Source organism: Salminus brasiliensis, chromosome 17 (assembly GCF_030463535.1).
Source record: "Salminus brasiliensis chromosome 17, fSalBra1.hap2, whole genome shotgun sequence".
Classification (NCBI taxonomy): domain Eukaryota; kingdom Metazoa; phylum Chordata; class Actinopteri; order Characiformes; family Bryconidae; genus Salminus; species Salminus brasiliensis.
In genome coordinates, this window is record NC_132894.1 from 7,196,022 (window position 1) to 7,213,595 (window position 17,574).

The 17,574-nt window shown below is 41.9% G+C and overlaps 3 protein-coding genes across 3 annotated transcripts; all 3 read right to left on the bottom strand.

The window, feature by feature from the left end:
- Nucleotides 1-621: 621 nt before the first annotated feature.
- On the bottom strand, nt 622-2,863 carry LOC140537748 (mast cell protease 4-like). Its single transcript, XM_072659974.1, has 5 exons — nt 2,806-2,863; nt 1,809-1,959; nt 1,315-1,453; nt 881-1,129; nt 622-777 (listed from the first exon to the last, which is right to left on the bottom strand). Exons 1-5 carry the CDS (start codon nt 2,861-2,863, stop codon nt 622-624), a joined length of 753 nt encoding a protein of 250 aa, XP_072516075.1.
- A 7,969-nt stretch (nt 2,864-10,832) lies between these two features.
- Nucleotides 10,833-13,924, bottom strand: LOC140537747 (chymase-like). Its single transcript, XM_072659973.1, has 5 exons — nt 13,867-13,924; nt 12,937-13,087; nt 12,573-12,717; nt 11,099-11,347; nt 10,833-10,988 (listed from the first exon to the last, which is right to left on the bottom strand). Exons 1-5 carry the CDS (start codon nt 13,922-13,924, stop codon nt 10,833-10,835), a joined length of 759 nt encoding a protein of 252 aa, XP_072516074.1.
- Nucleotides 13,925-15,370: 1,446 nt separating this feature from the next.
- LOC140537746 (granzyme G-like) lies at nt 15,371-16,699 on the bottom strand. Its single transcript, XM_072659972.1, has 5 exons — nt 16,642-16,699; nt 16,272-16,422; nt 15,973-16,114; nt 15,611-15,859; nt 15,371-15,526 (listed from the first exon to the last, which is right to left on the bottom strand). Exons 1-5 carry the CDS (start codon nt 16,697-16,699, stop codon nt 15,371-15,373), a joined length of 756 nt encoding a protein of 251 aa, XP_072516073.1.
- Between the last annotated feature and the right edge of the window lie 875 nt (nt 16,700-17,574).

Below are 17,574 nucleotides of genomic sequence, written 5' to 3' on the forward strand. Positions count from 1 at the left end.
GTCAGCAGGTAATATGCTTGAGACATGCTTTTACAGTCTCAATCTTTAATCTTTAACACAGTCTCAATCTTTAAATCTAAGCTGAAAACTTATATGTTTAGTTTAGCTTTTTTTCTAACCAGCTGCCACCTACCAGTCCGGCCAGCGGGTCCCCCCCAACCCGCCACCACCCATGGCTCACCCGCCTGCCGCTGCTGCCTGTTTGGTGGCCGTGCTGAAACCTAGATGGACTCGTGTCTGTCTGACACTATTATCACCACTATTAACTTTCTGTTCTATCTGCTTTGGTAATTTTATCATTAATGTTTAAATAGTCTGGCCAGAGGAGGATGGGTCCCCCTTGTGAGTCTTGGTTCCTCCCAAGGTTTCATCCTCCAGCTCTGAGGGAGTTTTTCCTTGCCACTGTCGCCGTTGGCTTGCTCATGGGGGTCTTTGACCCTTCATGTTATTTCTTCTTTCTTTTCTGTCTCTGTCCTTTATTAAGTACTAATTATGTAAAGCTGCTTTGTGACGACAACAGTTGTAAAAAGCTATACAAATAAATTTGACTTGACTTGACTTGACTTTTATTGAGACCAGGTTTGGCAAATGCTTTGATCATGTTAATTTGCTAAATGCAGATTATACATTTCCAACAATAGACTTGATCCAGGGCAGAAATGCTGATATTTTAGCAAAAACATTTGGCAGATTGGGTTGGTCACACATGTTCTTCTGAACAAAGGAAGTAATACCAACTGCGGTATTCCCACACACCAAAGGACCTCCAGAGTCTCCCTGTTAAATGACATGAAAATGAACATTTTTAACGGTCAGAGTTTACATACTACAGGTTTATATTGTGGTCTAGGTTAAGTGAACCTTCTGAATATTCACATACCATGCAAATTCCTCCTGGATGAAGTGTGCACACCTTCAACTGGTTTACATACGGCCACCAGATGCGCCTACACTCGGTGTCGTCTACAATTCTGACGACCGTCTCCAGGAGTCGGTCACTTCCGGGTTTAATGGTTCCTGTTTGTCCCCATCCAGCTGCACTACAGATGGTGTTGGCTGGGATGTCCAGGTATCTTTGAGGGATGGCGATATTGCGGATAGTTGGTCCCATTGGTGCTGTTCCACTCAACTGTGGCAAGATTTTGTGAGCAAATTATTAACCAAGTCACTAATAGTCACAACCTTGATGCTTCACCACTGCAAGTAACTCTAGGAGCTCTTGATCACATTATTAGTGGTGAGACTCTGTCCTGGTGTTCTGGCGGACGTTTGTAGTTCTCATACATTTATTATTATACTTTTATTCATATTTACCTTTAAAAGCAAAATGTCATAGTCACAATTATCTGGATTATAATATGGATGGAGGTAGTAGGATTCCACTTCCATTTGGACAGAGCCTCTGCCGTCTTTCAGATCGTGAGCACCCAGCACTGCCGTAAGCCTCTGTCTGCTGTTTAGAGGAACATTTGAAATGGTTAGCTGAAAGAATGCAGTCGTTCACATTGCACAAAATAACCCACTGTACACTACGTATAAATAGTGAATTATGCAGAGGGTTCACCCACCATATTTCTCCTTAAACTGTAATGTACACTGCTAAGAATAAAAGGGCTACGAGGGGTTCTGAGAGCGATGCCATAGAGGAACCATTTTTGGTTCCGGAAAAAAAAGCATTTGTGTAATTAAGAGGTGTGTGTGAAGAGCCTTTACAGATTTAAAGAGGTGAATGGTTCTTCAAACTCACAGGTCATTTTAAGCATTTTTAAGCAGGAACATCATGAATGTATTGGAAATGAAAAGCTCACCTGTCCCAGCAGTGGGCAGCAGTCATGACGAATTGGCTGGACACAAGAAAGCCACCACAAATGTGGTATCCAGACACTTGGATAGAAACCATGTAGGGTCTGGAGTGTGGTCTCGCCTCAGTGCCATTTATGATACCAACATGTACACTGGCTGAGAGAAAGAAGGCGGAGGGATATAATTCTACCTTTTATCTCTTATTCCAGTCACACACCAAAAAAATAAAATAATTATTACAGGTAAAAAGGATGTTTTTTATCTCCTGTAAAGTTGCCATTTTGGATATACAAGGTTTTGTGGGACAGCAGCAATTTTGGCCTATCTAGATTTGTCTAAATTTGTCTGGAAATCTAAAAATCACACGAAATCTGATTTTTGAAAATCAAATCCAATGCACATTCAAAGATGGTTCGAAATGCAATTAAAATCAGATTTGTACAGATGCGTCTCAGCCTGGCCGCTCAAATTGGATGCTCGGATTTCAAAGTTTCTTTTGCATCACTCTTGCAATGCGGCAGACACTGACCATGTTCAATGCAGAGCACCCCATCCCTCCTGCTTCTGCAGCTCATTAGGGCCTACGCCGTTACCACATCAACCCATGCAGACAGGTTTGTGATGCCAGAATACGCAACTCTGATCTGATCACCATTCATCTCACCAGATCTGATTTGCAAAGCAAATCAGATTTGCCTGCAGTCTGAACATAGCCAACTACAGTCCAGATGACCCCTCACTTTGCCCCAGCACACACCTGATCCAACTCAGCAGGTGATAATCAAGCTTTTCATGAAGTCAGTCAGGTGTCCCGGTAGAAGGGTGCAGGCATTCAGGTATTCTGTGCAGAGAATGGTTGAAGACCTGACATTTTGCAGGCGAGTGGATCCTCAGGATGGAGTTGAAAACCAAAGCTTTGTATGCATCCTATAATTGCATGCTGGACGTTCAAATTGTAAGTGTAGGAGCAGAGCACAGAAAGCATCTGTTGGTGATTCTTACCAGAGTGTCCCAGGTACGGCAGCAGAGCAGTCAGCAGAAGCAGGGAGACGAGAGCCATGGTGCAGTAGACAGAGAGTGTGTTCTTCTTGATGAAGACGACGGGTTTAAAAAGCAGGATCGGAGGGGGCAGTTCACCACAAACAGTTTCTTATGGTTTGCTTTGTTTCTCAACAATGTTCGTTGTTATGGTTTGCTTTGTGTCATTTACAAGAAAAGAGAAGCAGAAATCCTACCAATGTAACCATGGAACACTAATACATAGTCCTATGGTTAAAGTTGAGGCTAGTTGAGAAACTGGTGTGAGGCACATACAGCATACAGCATGTGAAATGAGTATTGACCACATCACCAATGTCTAAGAAAAATATATTACTAAATATATTGACCAGAGGTTGGTAACAACCCATCCAATCTACAAATGCAAACCAAATCAAACCATAGATGTCCATAAATAAAGTTCTGTGTAATAATGAGAAATGACACAGGGAAAAGGTATTAAACACACTTACTAAAATGTATTTAATACTTCATACAGAAGTTTGTTGGTGATGATCGCTTCAAGGCGCCTCCTGGATGGAGAAACTATCCCTGAAGAGAGAGGTGAGGACAGCGGAGTCCATCATAGGCTGCAAACTTCCAGACCTGCAGGACATCTACCGGTCCCGCTGCCTGAGAAAAATCCAGAAGATCCAGTTGGACTGTAGCCACCCAGCACACGGCCTGTTCACCTTACTGCCATCAGGCAGGAGGTACCGCAGCATCCAGGCCAGAATGAACTGTTTCTACCCACAAGCCATCAGGTTCCTGAACAAGCTGTGAACCTTTCACCAACACCACTGCACTCTGACACTTTATTATTAATACTCTATATATCACTGCTATGGACAACATCACTAAGTCACTTCATACAACAGGAATAGACAAACATACATATTTATATTTAGCTCCACTCTCTTCACTCACTACATATCAGAGACTCTGCAGATCCCTCCTGTCTTTGAATATTCTGTATTTGATGTATATTTTGTATTTATTTAATATAAGTTTTATATAACTTTATTTTAATATGTTTAGTATGTATATAGTTTTGTCCTCCTGTAGAGCATCAACCTGAGCCTCACCACAAGCATTTCAATGCATAAATGTCCTGACATGTTGTGCAGATGACAAATAAACCTGAAACTTGAAACTTGGGATGGAGAAACTAGTCGCATGCATTGCTCAGGTGTGATTTTGGCCCATTCTTCCACACTAACACTCTTCAAATTCAGAAGTGTCTATGGGCGCCTTCTATGAACGCTAAGCTTTTGTTCCTTCCATTGATCTCCCTCTGCGCACCATCAGGCCCCTGCAACTTATCCAGAATGCAGTGGCACGGGTCGTCTTCAACGTTTCCTGTAGCTGCTTCCCGCATCAGATTCAGAACCTTGATGCTGGCCTACAAAGTCCAGAACGGACCAGCCCCTCCTTACTTGATGGCAATGGTCAAAAGCCGCACCAAGAGCCCTTCCAGCTTTAAGTATGGCTCGGCTCGACCTGCCATCCCTCAAAATTCACGGAAGACAAGCGCCCAGGCTTTTTTCTGTCCTGCACCAAAGCGGTGGAACGAGCTTCCCCTGGGTGTCAGACTGAAGACCCTCCTCTTACTTACTTAATACTTGGGCGAATAGCAGAGTGGTCTCCTTACTAACTTGTGTTTAGTAGTGTCTAAACTTAGAGGTATCTTTAGCCTTTTTAAACTGGCTGAGGTTTTTTTGGGGTAAATAGCAAAGCACTTTTGTAAGTCGCTCTGGATAAGAGTGTCTGCTAAATGCCTTAAATGTAAATGCAATTGGATTCAGATCAGCTGATTAGCTGGGCTGTTCTAGCAGCTTAATTTTCTTTCTCTGAAACCAACTGAGAGTTTCCTTGGCTGTGTGTTTTCATTATTGTCTTGCTGAAATGTCCACCCTCGTTTCATCTTAATCATCCAGTTATATCAAGTTAAATCATCCAGTTGTATCAAGAATGCCTATCGCGCGGTCACGCGCGCAGCTGTCGGGCTCTCCGATCACAGCCTCGTTCACCTCATTCCAACCTACCGGCAGAAACTCAAAACCAACAAGCCGGTCATCACAACAGTGAAGAGGTGGACCAGTGGAGACATTGAGAAGCTGCAGGGCTGCTTCGAATCCACAGACTGGGCTGTGTTTGAGGAGGCGACAGATGGACTGGACGAATACACAGACACTGTGACGTCATACATCAGTTTCTGTGAAGACAGCTGTATCTCAACTAAATCACAGGTGAGATACAGTAACAACAAACCCTGGTTTACTGCTGAACTCAAACAGCTTCGGAGGGAAAAGGAGGAAGCGTTCAGGAGTGGAGATAGAACTGTCTTTAAGGAGGCCAAATACAGACTGGAGAAAGGGATTAGAGCTGCGAAGAGCAAGTACTCAGAGCAGCTGAACAGACACATCACTGCTAACGACCCATCTTCAGCCTGGAAAGGCCTACAGCTTCTCACTGGTCACAAGGTGAGAAAGACCCCCCTCCTCCTGAACGACCGACACCTCACCAACGACCTGAATGAGTTCTACTGCAGATTTGAACTCACAAAAGACAATCAGACCGTCTACCACCCATCACCCCCCTCCACCTCCACCCCCACACTGGCCCTCTCACCTCTGCCTCCTGCTCATCTCTGCATCAACCGGCAGGATGTTCACAGGCTCTTCAGCAGACAGAAGGTGAGGAAAGCCCCCGGGCCCGACTCAGTCTCTCCATCCACCCTAAAACACTGCTGTGACCAACTAGCTCCAGTGTTTACAGACATTTTTAACAGATCACTGGAACTCTGCTCTGTTCCAGCCTGCTTCAAAACCTCCACCATCATTCCAGTTCCCAAGAAATCCACCATCACCGGACTGAATGATTACAGGCCTGTCGCCCTGACCTCTGTAGTCATGAAGGTCTTTGAACGCCTGATCCTAGCCCACCTGAAGTCCATCACAGATCCCCTGCTGGACCCCCTGCAGTTTGCGTACCGAGCAAACAGGTCTGTCGATGATGTGGTCAACCTGACCCTGCACTTTATCCTGCAACATCTCGACAGCCATGGAAACTATGCTAGGGTTTTGTTTGTGGACTTTAGCTCGGCCTTTAACACTGTTGTGCCGCAGCTTCTTCAGGCCAAGCTCTCCCAGCTGTCAGTGCCAGACTCCATGTGTCGGTGGATCGTGGATTTTCTGACAGACAGGAGACAGCAGGTGCGGCTGGGGAAGCACAATTCAGACCTCCGGACACTCAGTACTGGAGTCCCTCAGGGTTGTGTTCTTTCACCCCTTCTCTTCAGCCTCTACACTAATGACTGTGTCTCCAAAGATCCAGCTGTAAAGATCCTGAAATTTGCAGATGACTCCACTCTGGTGGGCCTCATAGCCAACGGTGATGAGTCTGCTTACAGAAAGGAAATTGAGCAGCTGGTGTCCTGGTGCAGCAACAACCACCTGCTGCTAAACACAGAAAAGACTGTAGAGATGGTGGTGGACTTCCGACGTAATCCACCCACCCTTCCCCCCCTCCACATCAACAACACTGCAGTATCAATGGTGGAGTCACTCAAGTTCCTGGGCACCACCATTTCCAGAGACTTGAAATGGGAGAAAAACACCATCTCCATCATCAAGAAAGCTCAACAAAGAATGTACTTCTTGAGACAGCTCAAGAAATTCAACCTGCCACAGACCCTGATGATCCAGTTCTACACAGCGATCATCGAGTCCATTATCACAGCCTCCATAACTATCTGGTTTGGTTCCTCCACCTCACAAGAAAGAACCAAACTCCAGCGCATCATCAGGACAGCAGAGAGGATCATAGGATGTAACCTGCCATCACTTCAGCAGATCTACTCCAGCAGGACGAGGAAGCGGGCTGGCAAGATTACATCTGACCCCTCACATCCTGGACACCTCCTCTTCCAGACACTCCCCTCGGGTAGAAGACTGCGGTCCATCAAAACCAGCACAACACGTCATGCTAACAGCTTCTTCCCCAGAGCTGTAGCGCTCCTCAATCACAGTGGTCACCTCCCACTGTAAACCTCTAAACTTACAACTGAACTGTACCAAACCGGACTGAACAGTTATTTGCACTCTGCCTATTTTGCACTATGACTATTTGCACACCTGTACAGATGTCCTTTTCTTTTCTGTAAATATATTTTTCAGCTCTTTATTACCTTTATTACCTTTAGTACTTTCTACTTTTTTTCTTTAATTTATCCCCTACCCTATTTATTGTTTAGTGTCATTTTCCTTTAGTTTAAGACTGTGTTCTGTGTTTCTTTGTTACTTGTCATGCGTGTTGCTCTCACCAAGACAAATTCCTTGTATGGGTAACATACTTGGTGAAATAAAGAGATTCTGATTCTGATTCTGATTATATAAAGCGTTTCAGTCCTGTATGCTGAAAAACAGGTGTTTTTGGGGTGATATGCAGTGCCTTTTGACCTCCAAACATGATGTGTATTATGATATCCAGAGAGTTCAATTCTGGTCTTACCTGACCAGACTATATTCTCCCACTACTTTACAGGCTTGTCTAAATGTTGTTGGGCAAAATTTTGTTGAGCCTGTTTTTCCTTCAGCAATGGAGTCTTGTGCGGTGAGACAGGCTATGGCTGTTGAGTGCATTACTTATTGTGTAATATTTCTTTTAAACAATTGTACCTGCTGATCCCAGGTCTCTCTGTAGCTCTCCACAGGTGGGCTTTGGCTCTTGGACAACTCTTCTGATAATACGCTTCACTCTGTCTGAAATCTTGTGGGGAAAATCTTGCACCTGCTCGTGGCTGGTTTATGATGAAATTATGTTCTTTCCACTTCCGGATTTTGGCCCCAACAGTGTTCACTGGAACCTTCGGTGGCTTAAAAATTCTTCTGTAACTAATGTCATCAATATGTTTTGCAACAATAAGGTTGTGAAGGTCTTGAGAGCTCACTGCTTTTACCCATTATGAGATGTTTCTTGTGTGTCACCTTGGTAATGAGACACAACTTTATAGGCCATCAGTTGAAGCAGCTGATATTCATTTGTACTACGTTGCAGGATTGCTTTCTAATTCCTGATGGATTTCAGCCAGTGTTGTGACTTTCCATGACTTTTTGCACCTCTCTTTCTGTGTGTTCAATACTTTTTCCCTGTGTCATTTCTCATTATTACACATTATGGACATCTAGGGTTTGATTTTGTCTGGGTTGTTGTCGACATCTGGTGAGAATTTCATGTCAATAGAACCTTTAGAAATATATTTACTTAGGAAATTGGTGACGTGTTCAGGTCAAATCTCTGGGAATGTACTAGTGGCACAGAACACCGTTCTTACCAAACATATTCCTTCATTTGATGTTCATGGAAGTCCAATCTTTCCTGCAGATTTTCAGTTGGGTTCAAATCTGGACTGAGTAGCACTGGTTCTGTGTATGTTCATTCTTCAGTTTGTGTGTAAAGTCTTTACTAAGTCCTTAGTTAACACTAGTCACTTTCAAACTGTCCTTTTACTAAATTTGGTTGCACCACAATCCGTATAGTGTTTACAACTAGCTAATGTGCACCCTCACTACTCGATTTGCGTCCCCTGCCCAATTTGTGCTAGGTAGTGCAAATTGAGCAGGGGACGATAAATCTGGTAAACAGTAGTCTGTGCTACCCACAACACAACAAAGAGCTAACGTTAGTAGGGCATTTAAATAGATGTGACCATTCTGTCCTGTTAGGCAGGAGGGTGCTTTAGCGTAAATTAGCTTATTTTAGCTAGCCAGCCAGACACATGCTCCACTAACTGCTATAGCTATATATAATCTATTTTATAAATTAAGCCAAAATGCTAAGTTATCTAAGTTATGCCAAAGTTATCTGACTGTCGCTATCTGATCCGCATCCCTTTGCCAATTTGCACTCACAAATTGGGCAGGGGATGTGAGTTCTTGCTTTTACATGACAATGAATATTAAAACCTGTCAATCAACACACGGATTGGAGGCATGGATTGTAACAGCACAGATTTCTTACATTCTATGCAAAAATAACAATTCAAATAAATAAATAATCTCCATAAATTTTCAAAACTGAGTTAAATAAAATTGAATACTCGCAGATATATTTGTGTGCTTATTTGTCTTGATCTTTCCTTGTATTGACTGAAAATGTAATGAAATAACTGTCTCAGCTTTAAGGCAGGGTAACGGGTAACGGCTGCATCAGCCAAGAAAGTGGACAGAAAATCGGCACGGCCTTAGCGGTATGTCTTAGTGAAAATTAAATTAGTTTATTCAATTATAAAATGTATTATTTATACAAATATGTCCTAGAATAACTTTGTGTTGTCGTGTTTGTGCTTGTGCTAATAATGAAACCAGACCAATCGTAATGTCTGACATAGTCTGATGCCTTTTGCAAGACACAGAAAAATAAAAACCCACATTATTATACTTAAAACAGTTTTTGTTACATCACAGATACACATTTGCAAACTTGGTGGTGGAGTCTGTTGAACCCACATCATCATAATTATCTAAAGGATGTGGGCTGTCTCTTAACACCAGATGTTGAAAGTGATTCCTGTCATCCTCATGCTCAAAGCGTATCAAATGAGTCATATTTTGGCTGTCATCGGTTTTCTCACGACTAGTGTGTAACTTGGTGTAGTAGTACCAGGAGTAGAGTTATAGTATTTGTAGCTTCTAGCTTCTACAAACTTACTGGTTTGTGTGGTGCAACTCGATTTAATGTAGTAATGAGTAAATATGTTACAACAAGCCTCCATTTACACTCGCACACAACTCTTGCAAGTGGGCCCTGGTTAACATAATGGCCATAACATATGGTTTATATCTTTTCATACTCATCAAGCCCTTCAGTGACCCCTTATGCCATGCCTATGAAGATAGTATCAAACAGAAAGAAACTCTGATCATAGAAAAAAGATAATCAGACAGAATAACTTTGCACTGACTTTGCATTGACCCTTCCCTCTGAGGACTAGCAGATCCAAATCATCCAGGAAAACACCCTTGTCCAAATGTTCATGGACACCATTCTAATGAATGCTTTCAGCTACTTTACGTTGCACCCATTGCTGACACAGAATTGCAAATGCACACACACACACAGCTAGTTTAGTGCTTGTTGAGAAGTATTGCCAATAGAATAGGACTCTCTGGAGCAGGTACACATGAACCTATTGGCACCATGCTGCCTAATGCCAGGATGGCTACAGGGGTGCACCCCCCCCCCCCCCCCAGAATTGAGCTGTGGAGCAGTGGACCTGTGTTCTCTGGAATGATGGATGGTGCTTCATTCAATACTTTTGGGATGGGTTCAGGATGAATGAGGTGGGGTGGTGATCATCCAACACCCGGACCTCACTAATGCTCTTGTTAATGAATGGAAATCAGGTTCTTACAGCAGTGGTCCAGAATCTAGAAGAAAGCCTTTTTCCCTGGACAGTAGAGACAGTTACTCCAACAAGCAGGATAAACTCGTTTTAATGCCCTTGATACAGTAAATGAGCAGGTGTCCCAATACTTTTGTCTATATTGTGTATTTAAAAAAATCGAATCAAAAACTCACTACCTACTCACTAACTATTTAGAGCTGGACCAACCTAAACCCCACTCTAAGGAAACTAGGAAACTGCTTACCATATACTGGTTTTCTCATGTGGTCCCTGTGCCTGGTCCTTCATCAGCCCTACTCTTTACCCATTTATATCCTGCCACCCTCTGTTTATTAAATTCCAAACAGAGCCCTTGGGGGTATCTTTTAGTTATATTATATTAACTATAATATTAGTTACATTAGTTGTATTCTTTTCTACATCATTTCTGGCACAGGAGAAGCCTGGAAGCAAGGAACACTGAACAAATGCATAAGAGTAAACAATGAAGACGCCTCAGAAATATGCTTGAGAAATGCTTTATTGTGAAGAAATTAGAAAGGTAAATATGTCCTTTTAACTGTTGCGTCATGTTAAATGCAGACTACACATATTTTAATACTGACTTGATCCAGGGATAAACCACAGATATTTTGGTATAAACATCTGGCTTGATGGGATTTTCACATGTGTTCTCGTCTCCAAAGGAAACAATCCCAACTGCAACATTATTACACACCAAAGGACCTCCAGAGTCTCCCTGTTAAACAACACATATTCTTTGAGTTCATATGGTGGGTCACGTCAAATGGAGAAATAACAGAATACACATATTCATCAGATCATCAGATTCGTCAGATTTGTTCATACCCAGCAGGATCCTCCAGGGTGAAATGCACAAACCATCCTTGGGGTTAAAGACATGTCCCAGAGATGGTTACATCTTCTCTTGTCTATTATCTTGGTTGGTGTCTCCAAAAGTTGGTTACTTCCGCTTTTATTGGTTCCTGTTTTTCCCCAGCCAGCTATACTGCAGGCTGCATTGGGCGGGATGTCCTCATCTTTTTTAGGGATGGTAATCAAGTCGACAGTTTTGCTCTTTTTGACTGTTTCTTTCAACTGTTCCAAAAAATAATAGCTAAATGATCCACACAGCCACACAGTGTGATAGATGAAGCCACATCATGCTACTGTAACCCTGACACTCTAGGTTACAGAACTACTGCACATCTTTAGCTTATTTTATTATTACATGTAAATAAAACATTGCATGGCCTTGCTCAGGGGTCCAACAGTGCTAGCTTGCCAAGCCTGGGTATTGAAATCACACCCCTGTCATCAATAGCCAGGCGCTCTAACTGTTGAGCCACTACAGCCCTCAATGCGGGGTCATTAACCATAGTTGGATTAACTGGCATTTTGGATTTTCCGAAGTCCAAGCAGGAAATTTTAACTGGAACGCTCCCACAAGTGGGATTTCTCTCTCTGAAAGTTCGGAGAGCCTACCAATCCCAAGTTCAATATCCAAGATGGCTGCAGCACACATGCACAGTATTAAAACCAGTAGTATTACACAGTTTATTGGGATCTTAATAAATAATTGTGCACAAAGTACTGTACAGTGTCTATGTGTGGACGTGTTCCCATGATGTTTGGATAATGCATTGTTATCAACTGGTATTGCTAACAATGCTAACCTGGGACAATGCTAATAATGAACCTGGGGCATAAAAATTGGCACATATTTAGGTTAGACTCACCATAAAACACTGGTAAAGTATTGTCAAACCAGTTGTGGAAAACCTTCTATTCCTTTACAAGTCCATCGCGTCACCTTTTCCTTTGTTCCTATGTTTATTCATCCACTCAGCCATGCTAGCAGTCAGCTATTATTGCTGGCTGGAAGTGCTAGGCTAAAAGCTGACCTTACCATGTTCTACTATAATCTCTTCAGCTAGCTAACAGCACACCATGCTGACTGGACACTGAGAGGACCCAGAGAGGACAACAAGCCTCCCTTAGACTAAGCTATGCTATGTTACGTTTTGCGGCTACAGTGAGCCACGGCGTTGAAGTAAACCCGATAATCAGAGCACCACATGCACACCATCAAAAGAAAAAACAGTGTGTTTCACTTAGAAGCAAAATAACAGGGTGGTGAAAAGACTTGTAAAACCACATCTGAACATTTTCTACCCCCAAACAAATTTACATACTTGCTGTTTATATAGAAAACTACTTAAAATACTCTGTGACACCTTAAAGCCTAAGCTCCACTCCCAAGACAGCAAACTGTCTCATGATCTCTGGAATAATGGCATTTCATTTTCAAAATAACATTTACCTGCAAAAGCATGATATCATAGTCATATGTGTTATCGTGACGGTACTGTGGGTGGACTTGATACTTCTCTACTGCAACACGGACAGTAGCTTCGTTCTTGTCTGACAGATCATGAGCGCCCAGCACTACTGTAAAGGTTGGTTTTCTGTTGAAAAAAAAAACATCTCGCTGATTAAAAATGCCAAAAATACCTATGCCACAAACATTACCATATACAAGACCAAATATATCATTAAAATGACATACTGACATAACATTACATAACACATACTGGATCTCTCATGAGATTCAAATGACAAATTTTCAGATTTCACAGTCAGATTTGAAGGTGGTTGGTAATCATATCAGGAGATAAGAAGCTTACTTATTCCAGCAGTGCGCAGCCGTCATGACGAGTCTTTCAGACACAAGGAAGCCACCACAGAAGTGTATCCCATTTACTTGAACAGAGACCATGTAGGGTCTGGAGTGTGGTTTAGCCTGTGTGCCGTTCACTATACCAACATTTACACTGGCTGAGAGAGAAAGAAGGTGGATTGCTCACAATTATGCATTAAATTTTTACTTTTAGGTAAATTACTTTCAACAGACCACTTTTATTTAATGTGAAGTGTCTATAAGAAGTATTCACCCCCGTTTTGTTTCCCTTTTATTGCTTTTATAAATGGAACATATTGCCTTTTTTTAACAAAAAAACTCTTTACTGTCTAAGTTAGAACTACATTTTCTACAAAAATATAGAATGTTTAATAAGTGATTAGTGCATCATTTTTTACCCCCTTAAAAGTGACTGACCTAATTTAACAGAAGTCCAGGAATCTGGTACCAATGGTCTCACGAATTAGTGAAATAATGTCTCAAGTGACAGTATAGTAGTATGAAGAGTCTGTCTGGAAGGCCCAGTCACTGGTTAATCAGTATTCCTGGCTACAAATACACCATTAAGGCAAAAGAACTTCCAACTCTGAGAAAAGCATGGAGAGTGTATGTCAGGGGATGGATACAAATTAAAGTCACTGAATTAACAGTTAAATCAATCATCCATCCATCAATCCATGAAGAAATGGAAGGAATATGGCCAAGGAGCATGGAGCAGGCCATCCTCACAAACTGAGTGACTGCTGGAGATTAGTAAGGGAGGCCACCAAGACACTTATGGGTCCATGAGTCCATTTATAATGTATATACATATATATTGCAAGAAACATGACGTGCGAATAACACTAACCATCATCAAACATTAAACCACATTTAATCTTTGCCTAAGAAGTAGCTCTGTTCAGGTGACCCTTACCAGAGTGCCCCAGGTACGGCAGCAGAGCGGCCAGAAGAAGCAGGGAGATGAGAGCCATGGTGCAGGTAGGGAGCGTGTATTTTCAAAGAAGGAGAAGTGTTTAAATACTGGGGTTGGCAGGGGGGTGTGGGCTCTGATCACCACAAAGTTTCTCTCTCAGGGTTTGATATGTGTGTTTACACAGAAATAAAGACTGCAATTCTCACAAACGTGATACAAGATTAAATGGGTAAAAGTCTACTTGAGAAACCAAAACCTTTAATGCTATTAAAGACATTGTGAAAGTGCTGTGTGCTTGTGAAATAACACAGATAACACATATGTTTAAAATCAAGAACAGAAGATCAAAAATAGGAATGAAAAGAATAAAAACTAAATGAAAAGATGAACAGAATTGAATGCATTGAAGTTTCCAATAAACGCTAAATTCAAAAACGTGTTTTTAAGAGAGCACAAAACGCAACACAGATGCTTTGCAGAGATAAACAGAAACCAGGAAGGTTGTGAGAATTTCCAAATTAGGGCACTTAGAACAAGATAGGCCTTAGCTGTGTGTAGGGAACCAGAGCAGAGAGAGTTATAGCTGAGTCTCCTCAGGAGGGGGAGATATTGAGTCATGTGTAACACTTGCCAAAACATGGACATATAAAAAGACACACTTTATCAATATTTTTAAATTTTATATAATAAACATTACACTTATTTACATTTTACACTGAATCTGAGTAAATATAACCTACCTGAATATTTAGGAGGAGTTGTGTTAGCTATCTGCTAAGCTGCAAACATTACCCCTTATATTCTGTTCAAAGCCTGTTAACTCGGCAGCCGTCTTTGCAATGCTACTGGGCAGTTATTTCCAGTTAAATAACGGTGTAGAGACCAGGAGACCAGGAGATCAGGTCTATGAATGGGGAGAGACCAAAATCCTGGAATCTACTTTAAACCTCAGATAAAATCTAAGAAAAACCTCAGGAATAGCATGTAGCATTTGGCTCTATCACTACCCAATTCATATGAGTGGTGCAAACTTACAAAGGGTTGCGGACAGTTCTGACCCATCAAGGTATGGACTCCACAAGACCCCTGAAGGTGTGAAGGATGTTAGCGATTCTTTAGGTACTGTAAATTGTGAGGTGGAGACCTGCCTGAAATTTAGAGGTGCTCTGATCCAGTTGTCTAGCCATCAGAATTTGGTTCTTGCTCAGATTTTTAGGCTTGTTTGTATTTCCTTGTTTCTAACACATCAGTTTTATGGCTGATTGATGCAAATACACAATGTAAAGTACAAATTGGCAATCTCATTATTATTATTATTATTATTATTATTATTAGTAGTAGTAGTATGATTAGGGCCTCCCAGCAGTTCACAAACAACCTTACATACAAAATATCAGAAACAGAAACAGACACTGGATGCAGCAATGATTATGCTTGAGAAATGCTTTTATTGAGTTAAAGATTGGCAAATGCTTTGGCGTTGTTAATTTGCTGAATATAAAGATTACACATTTCCAACAATAGACTTGATCCAGGGCAGAAATGCAGATACTTTGGTATAAACATTTGGCAATCTGGGTGTGTCACATGTTCTAGCCTCACCGAAGGACACAATACCTACTGCAGTATTATTACACACCAAAGGACCTCCAGAGTCTCCCTGTAAAACACAGATCAAGGCATTAATGTCTGAAAACAATACTCAGCAGAATGAACATACTCATCAGTCAGTCTATATACATACATTGCAAACTCCTCCTGGATGAAATGCGCACACCTTCAGCCGGTTTACAAACGAGCCCCAAAGACTCCTACATTCTATGTCGCCTACTATTCTGACATTTGTCTCTAAGAGACGGTTACTTCCGGGGCTGTCGGTTCCTGTCCGTCCCCATCCAGCTGCGCTGCAGGCGGTGTTAGCTGGGATGTTCTTGTTTCTTTGAGGGATGGAGATCTGGCGGACAGTTGTTCCGATTGGAGCTGCTTTGCTTAACTGTGGCAAAGGGTAACAGACAGATCTAAATGATTCACTTCAAATAGTCTGAAATAGTCTGACATTCTGTAGTTTGCTGTGAAATAGTGGCCTGTTTCAGTTCATTCATGTACCTTTAAAAGCATGATATCATTGTTCAAATTCCTACTGTTGTAGTTCGGATGGGGGTGGTAAGACTCCACTTCCATGAGGACTGAGCCATCGCTTCTGTCCCTCAGATTGTGAGCACCCAGCACTGCTGTAAGCCTCTGTCTCCTGTTTAGAGGAGCATTCGAGATGTTTAGCAGAATGAATGCACTTGGCAACAATGACTGTCATTGAGTAGGGTGGTATAATGGTAATACTGCTTATGATTTTGATGGTATCTCAAAATAGCTGATGCTTGGAAAAACACTATGAAAACAAAGCTCACCTGTTCCAGCAGTGGGCAGCCGTCAGAACGAATAGGTCAGACACAAGGGAACCACCACAGATGTGGAATCCGTCTAGCTGGATGGAGACCATGTAGGGTCTGGAGTGTGGTTTCGCCTCTGTACCATTTATTATACCAACACGAAGACTGGCTGATAGAGGAAGATAATGGAGGGGTCTATATCACACCTTCTACATCCTATTATTTTTATATGAATTGGTCTCTTACAATCCACCAATTTTTCAAACAGTGTGTACATAAATTCCAACTGATGTTACTCTATAAGGAAGGCATAAGAATCTGTGCATTGGTTAGTTTACATAGCAAAACTCTAACTTGATCAAAATTGCAGAGCAGAGCGATGACTTACCACAGTGGCCGAGGTACGGCAGCAGAGCAGCCAGAAGAACCAGGGGCAGGAGGGCCATGGTGCAGTAGGACGAGAGTGGGTTCTTCTTGATGAAGAAGACGAGTTTAAATAGCAAAGTCGGATGGGTCAGTTCACCACAAAAGCTCTTTCCCATGATTTGCTCAGTGTCATTTACAAAAAAAGAGAAGCAGTGGGCGGCTTACTAAAAGCTGTGGGCACAGACAGTTGATACATAGATACATGGTGAAGGTTTGTTCAGTTTGAGGCATGTTGAGAAACCGGTGTTTCTCAGAATATGTTAAATATGTGTTGTAGGTAATAGGCTAGATTAGTTTAGGCTAGATTAGTTTAGGTATTGTTAGATGTTAGTGCTGCAGATGATGGAATTCTCATAGACGGGTTGGAAAATTGGGTTGTACTTGTTGGAACAGTGCTGAAATGCTTCAGGTCTTATTTAGAAAGCAGGAGTTTCTTTAGAATTATTGGTAAAATGTTGCGATATACTGTTGTTAGGTATACCACGATATACAAATGGATGGTTATCATATCGTGTACATTTGCTTAATATCAGTATTGAAAAAAATGCCACTAAACAAGGAATCCCACCAATTTCTTGTAGTATTTTCAGAGTTTTCAATTGTTCAATGGAGATTAATGTAGTGACTTAAGCACACCTTGTTTTTATTCTCAGCTAAAACAGAATAATTTAGACCTGTCTGGTACACTTTACCACACATAACTAAAACAGTTCCAAAGGGACCAACTATCTGTCCGATCTCCATCCCTCAAAGGTATGCATACTACCCAGCCAACACTATCTGCAGCGTAGCTAGATGCGGATATATAGTAATACTGCATATATTATAGATGGGAGTATAGTAATACTGCAGTGGGTATTGTGTCCTTCGGTGAGGCTAGTACATGTGACACACC

Coding starts and splice junctions, on each gene's coding strand:
- LOC140537748 (XM_072659974.1), bottom strand. CDS start 2,863: ATGGCTCTCGTCTCCCTGCTTCTGCTGACTGCTCTGCTGCCGTACCTG. Junction 1,454..1,808: donor GCTGCCCACTGCTGGGACAG/GTGAGCTTTTCA, acceptor TCCTCTAAACAG/CAGACAGAGGCTTACGGCAG. Junction 778..880: donor ATCCAGGAGGAATTTGCATG/GTATGTGAATAT, acceptor GTCATTTAACAG/GGAGACTCTGGAGGTCCTTT.
- LOC140537747 (XM_072659973.1), bottom strand. CDS start 13,924: ATGGCTCTCATCTCCCTGCTTCTTCTGGCCGCTCTGCTGCCGTACCTG. Junction 13,088..13,866: donor GCCGTACCTGGGGCACTCTG/GTAAGGGTCACC, acceptor TTTCTCTCTCAG/CCAGTGTAAATGTTGGTATA. Junction 10,989..11,098: donor ACCCTGGAGGATCCTGCTGG/GTATGAACAAAT, acceptor GTTGTTTAACAG/GGAGACTCTGGAGGTCCTTT.
- LOC140537746 (XM_072659972.1), bottom strand. CDS start 16,699: ATGGCCCTCCTGCCCCTGGTTCTTCTGGCTGCTCTGCTGCCGTACCTC. Junction 16,423..16,641: donor GCCGTACCTCGGCCACTGTG/GTAAGTCATCGC, acceptor TTCCTCTATCAG/CCAGTCTTCGTGTTGGTATA. Junction 16,115..16,271: donor GCTGCCCACTGCTGGAACAG/GTGAGCTTTGTT, acceptor TCCTCTAAACAG/GAGACAGAGGCTTACAGCAG.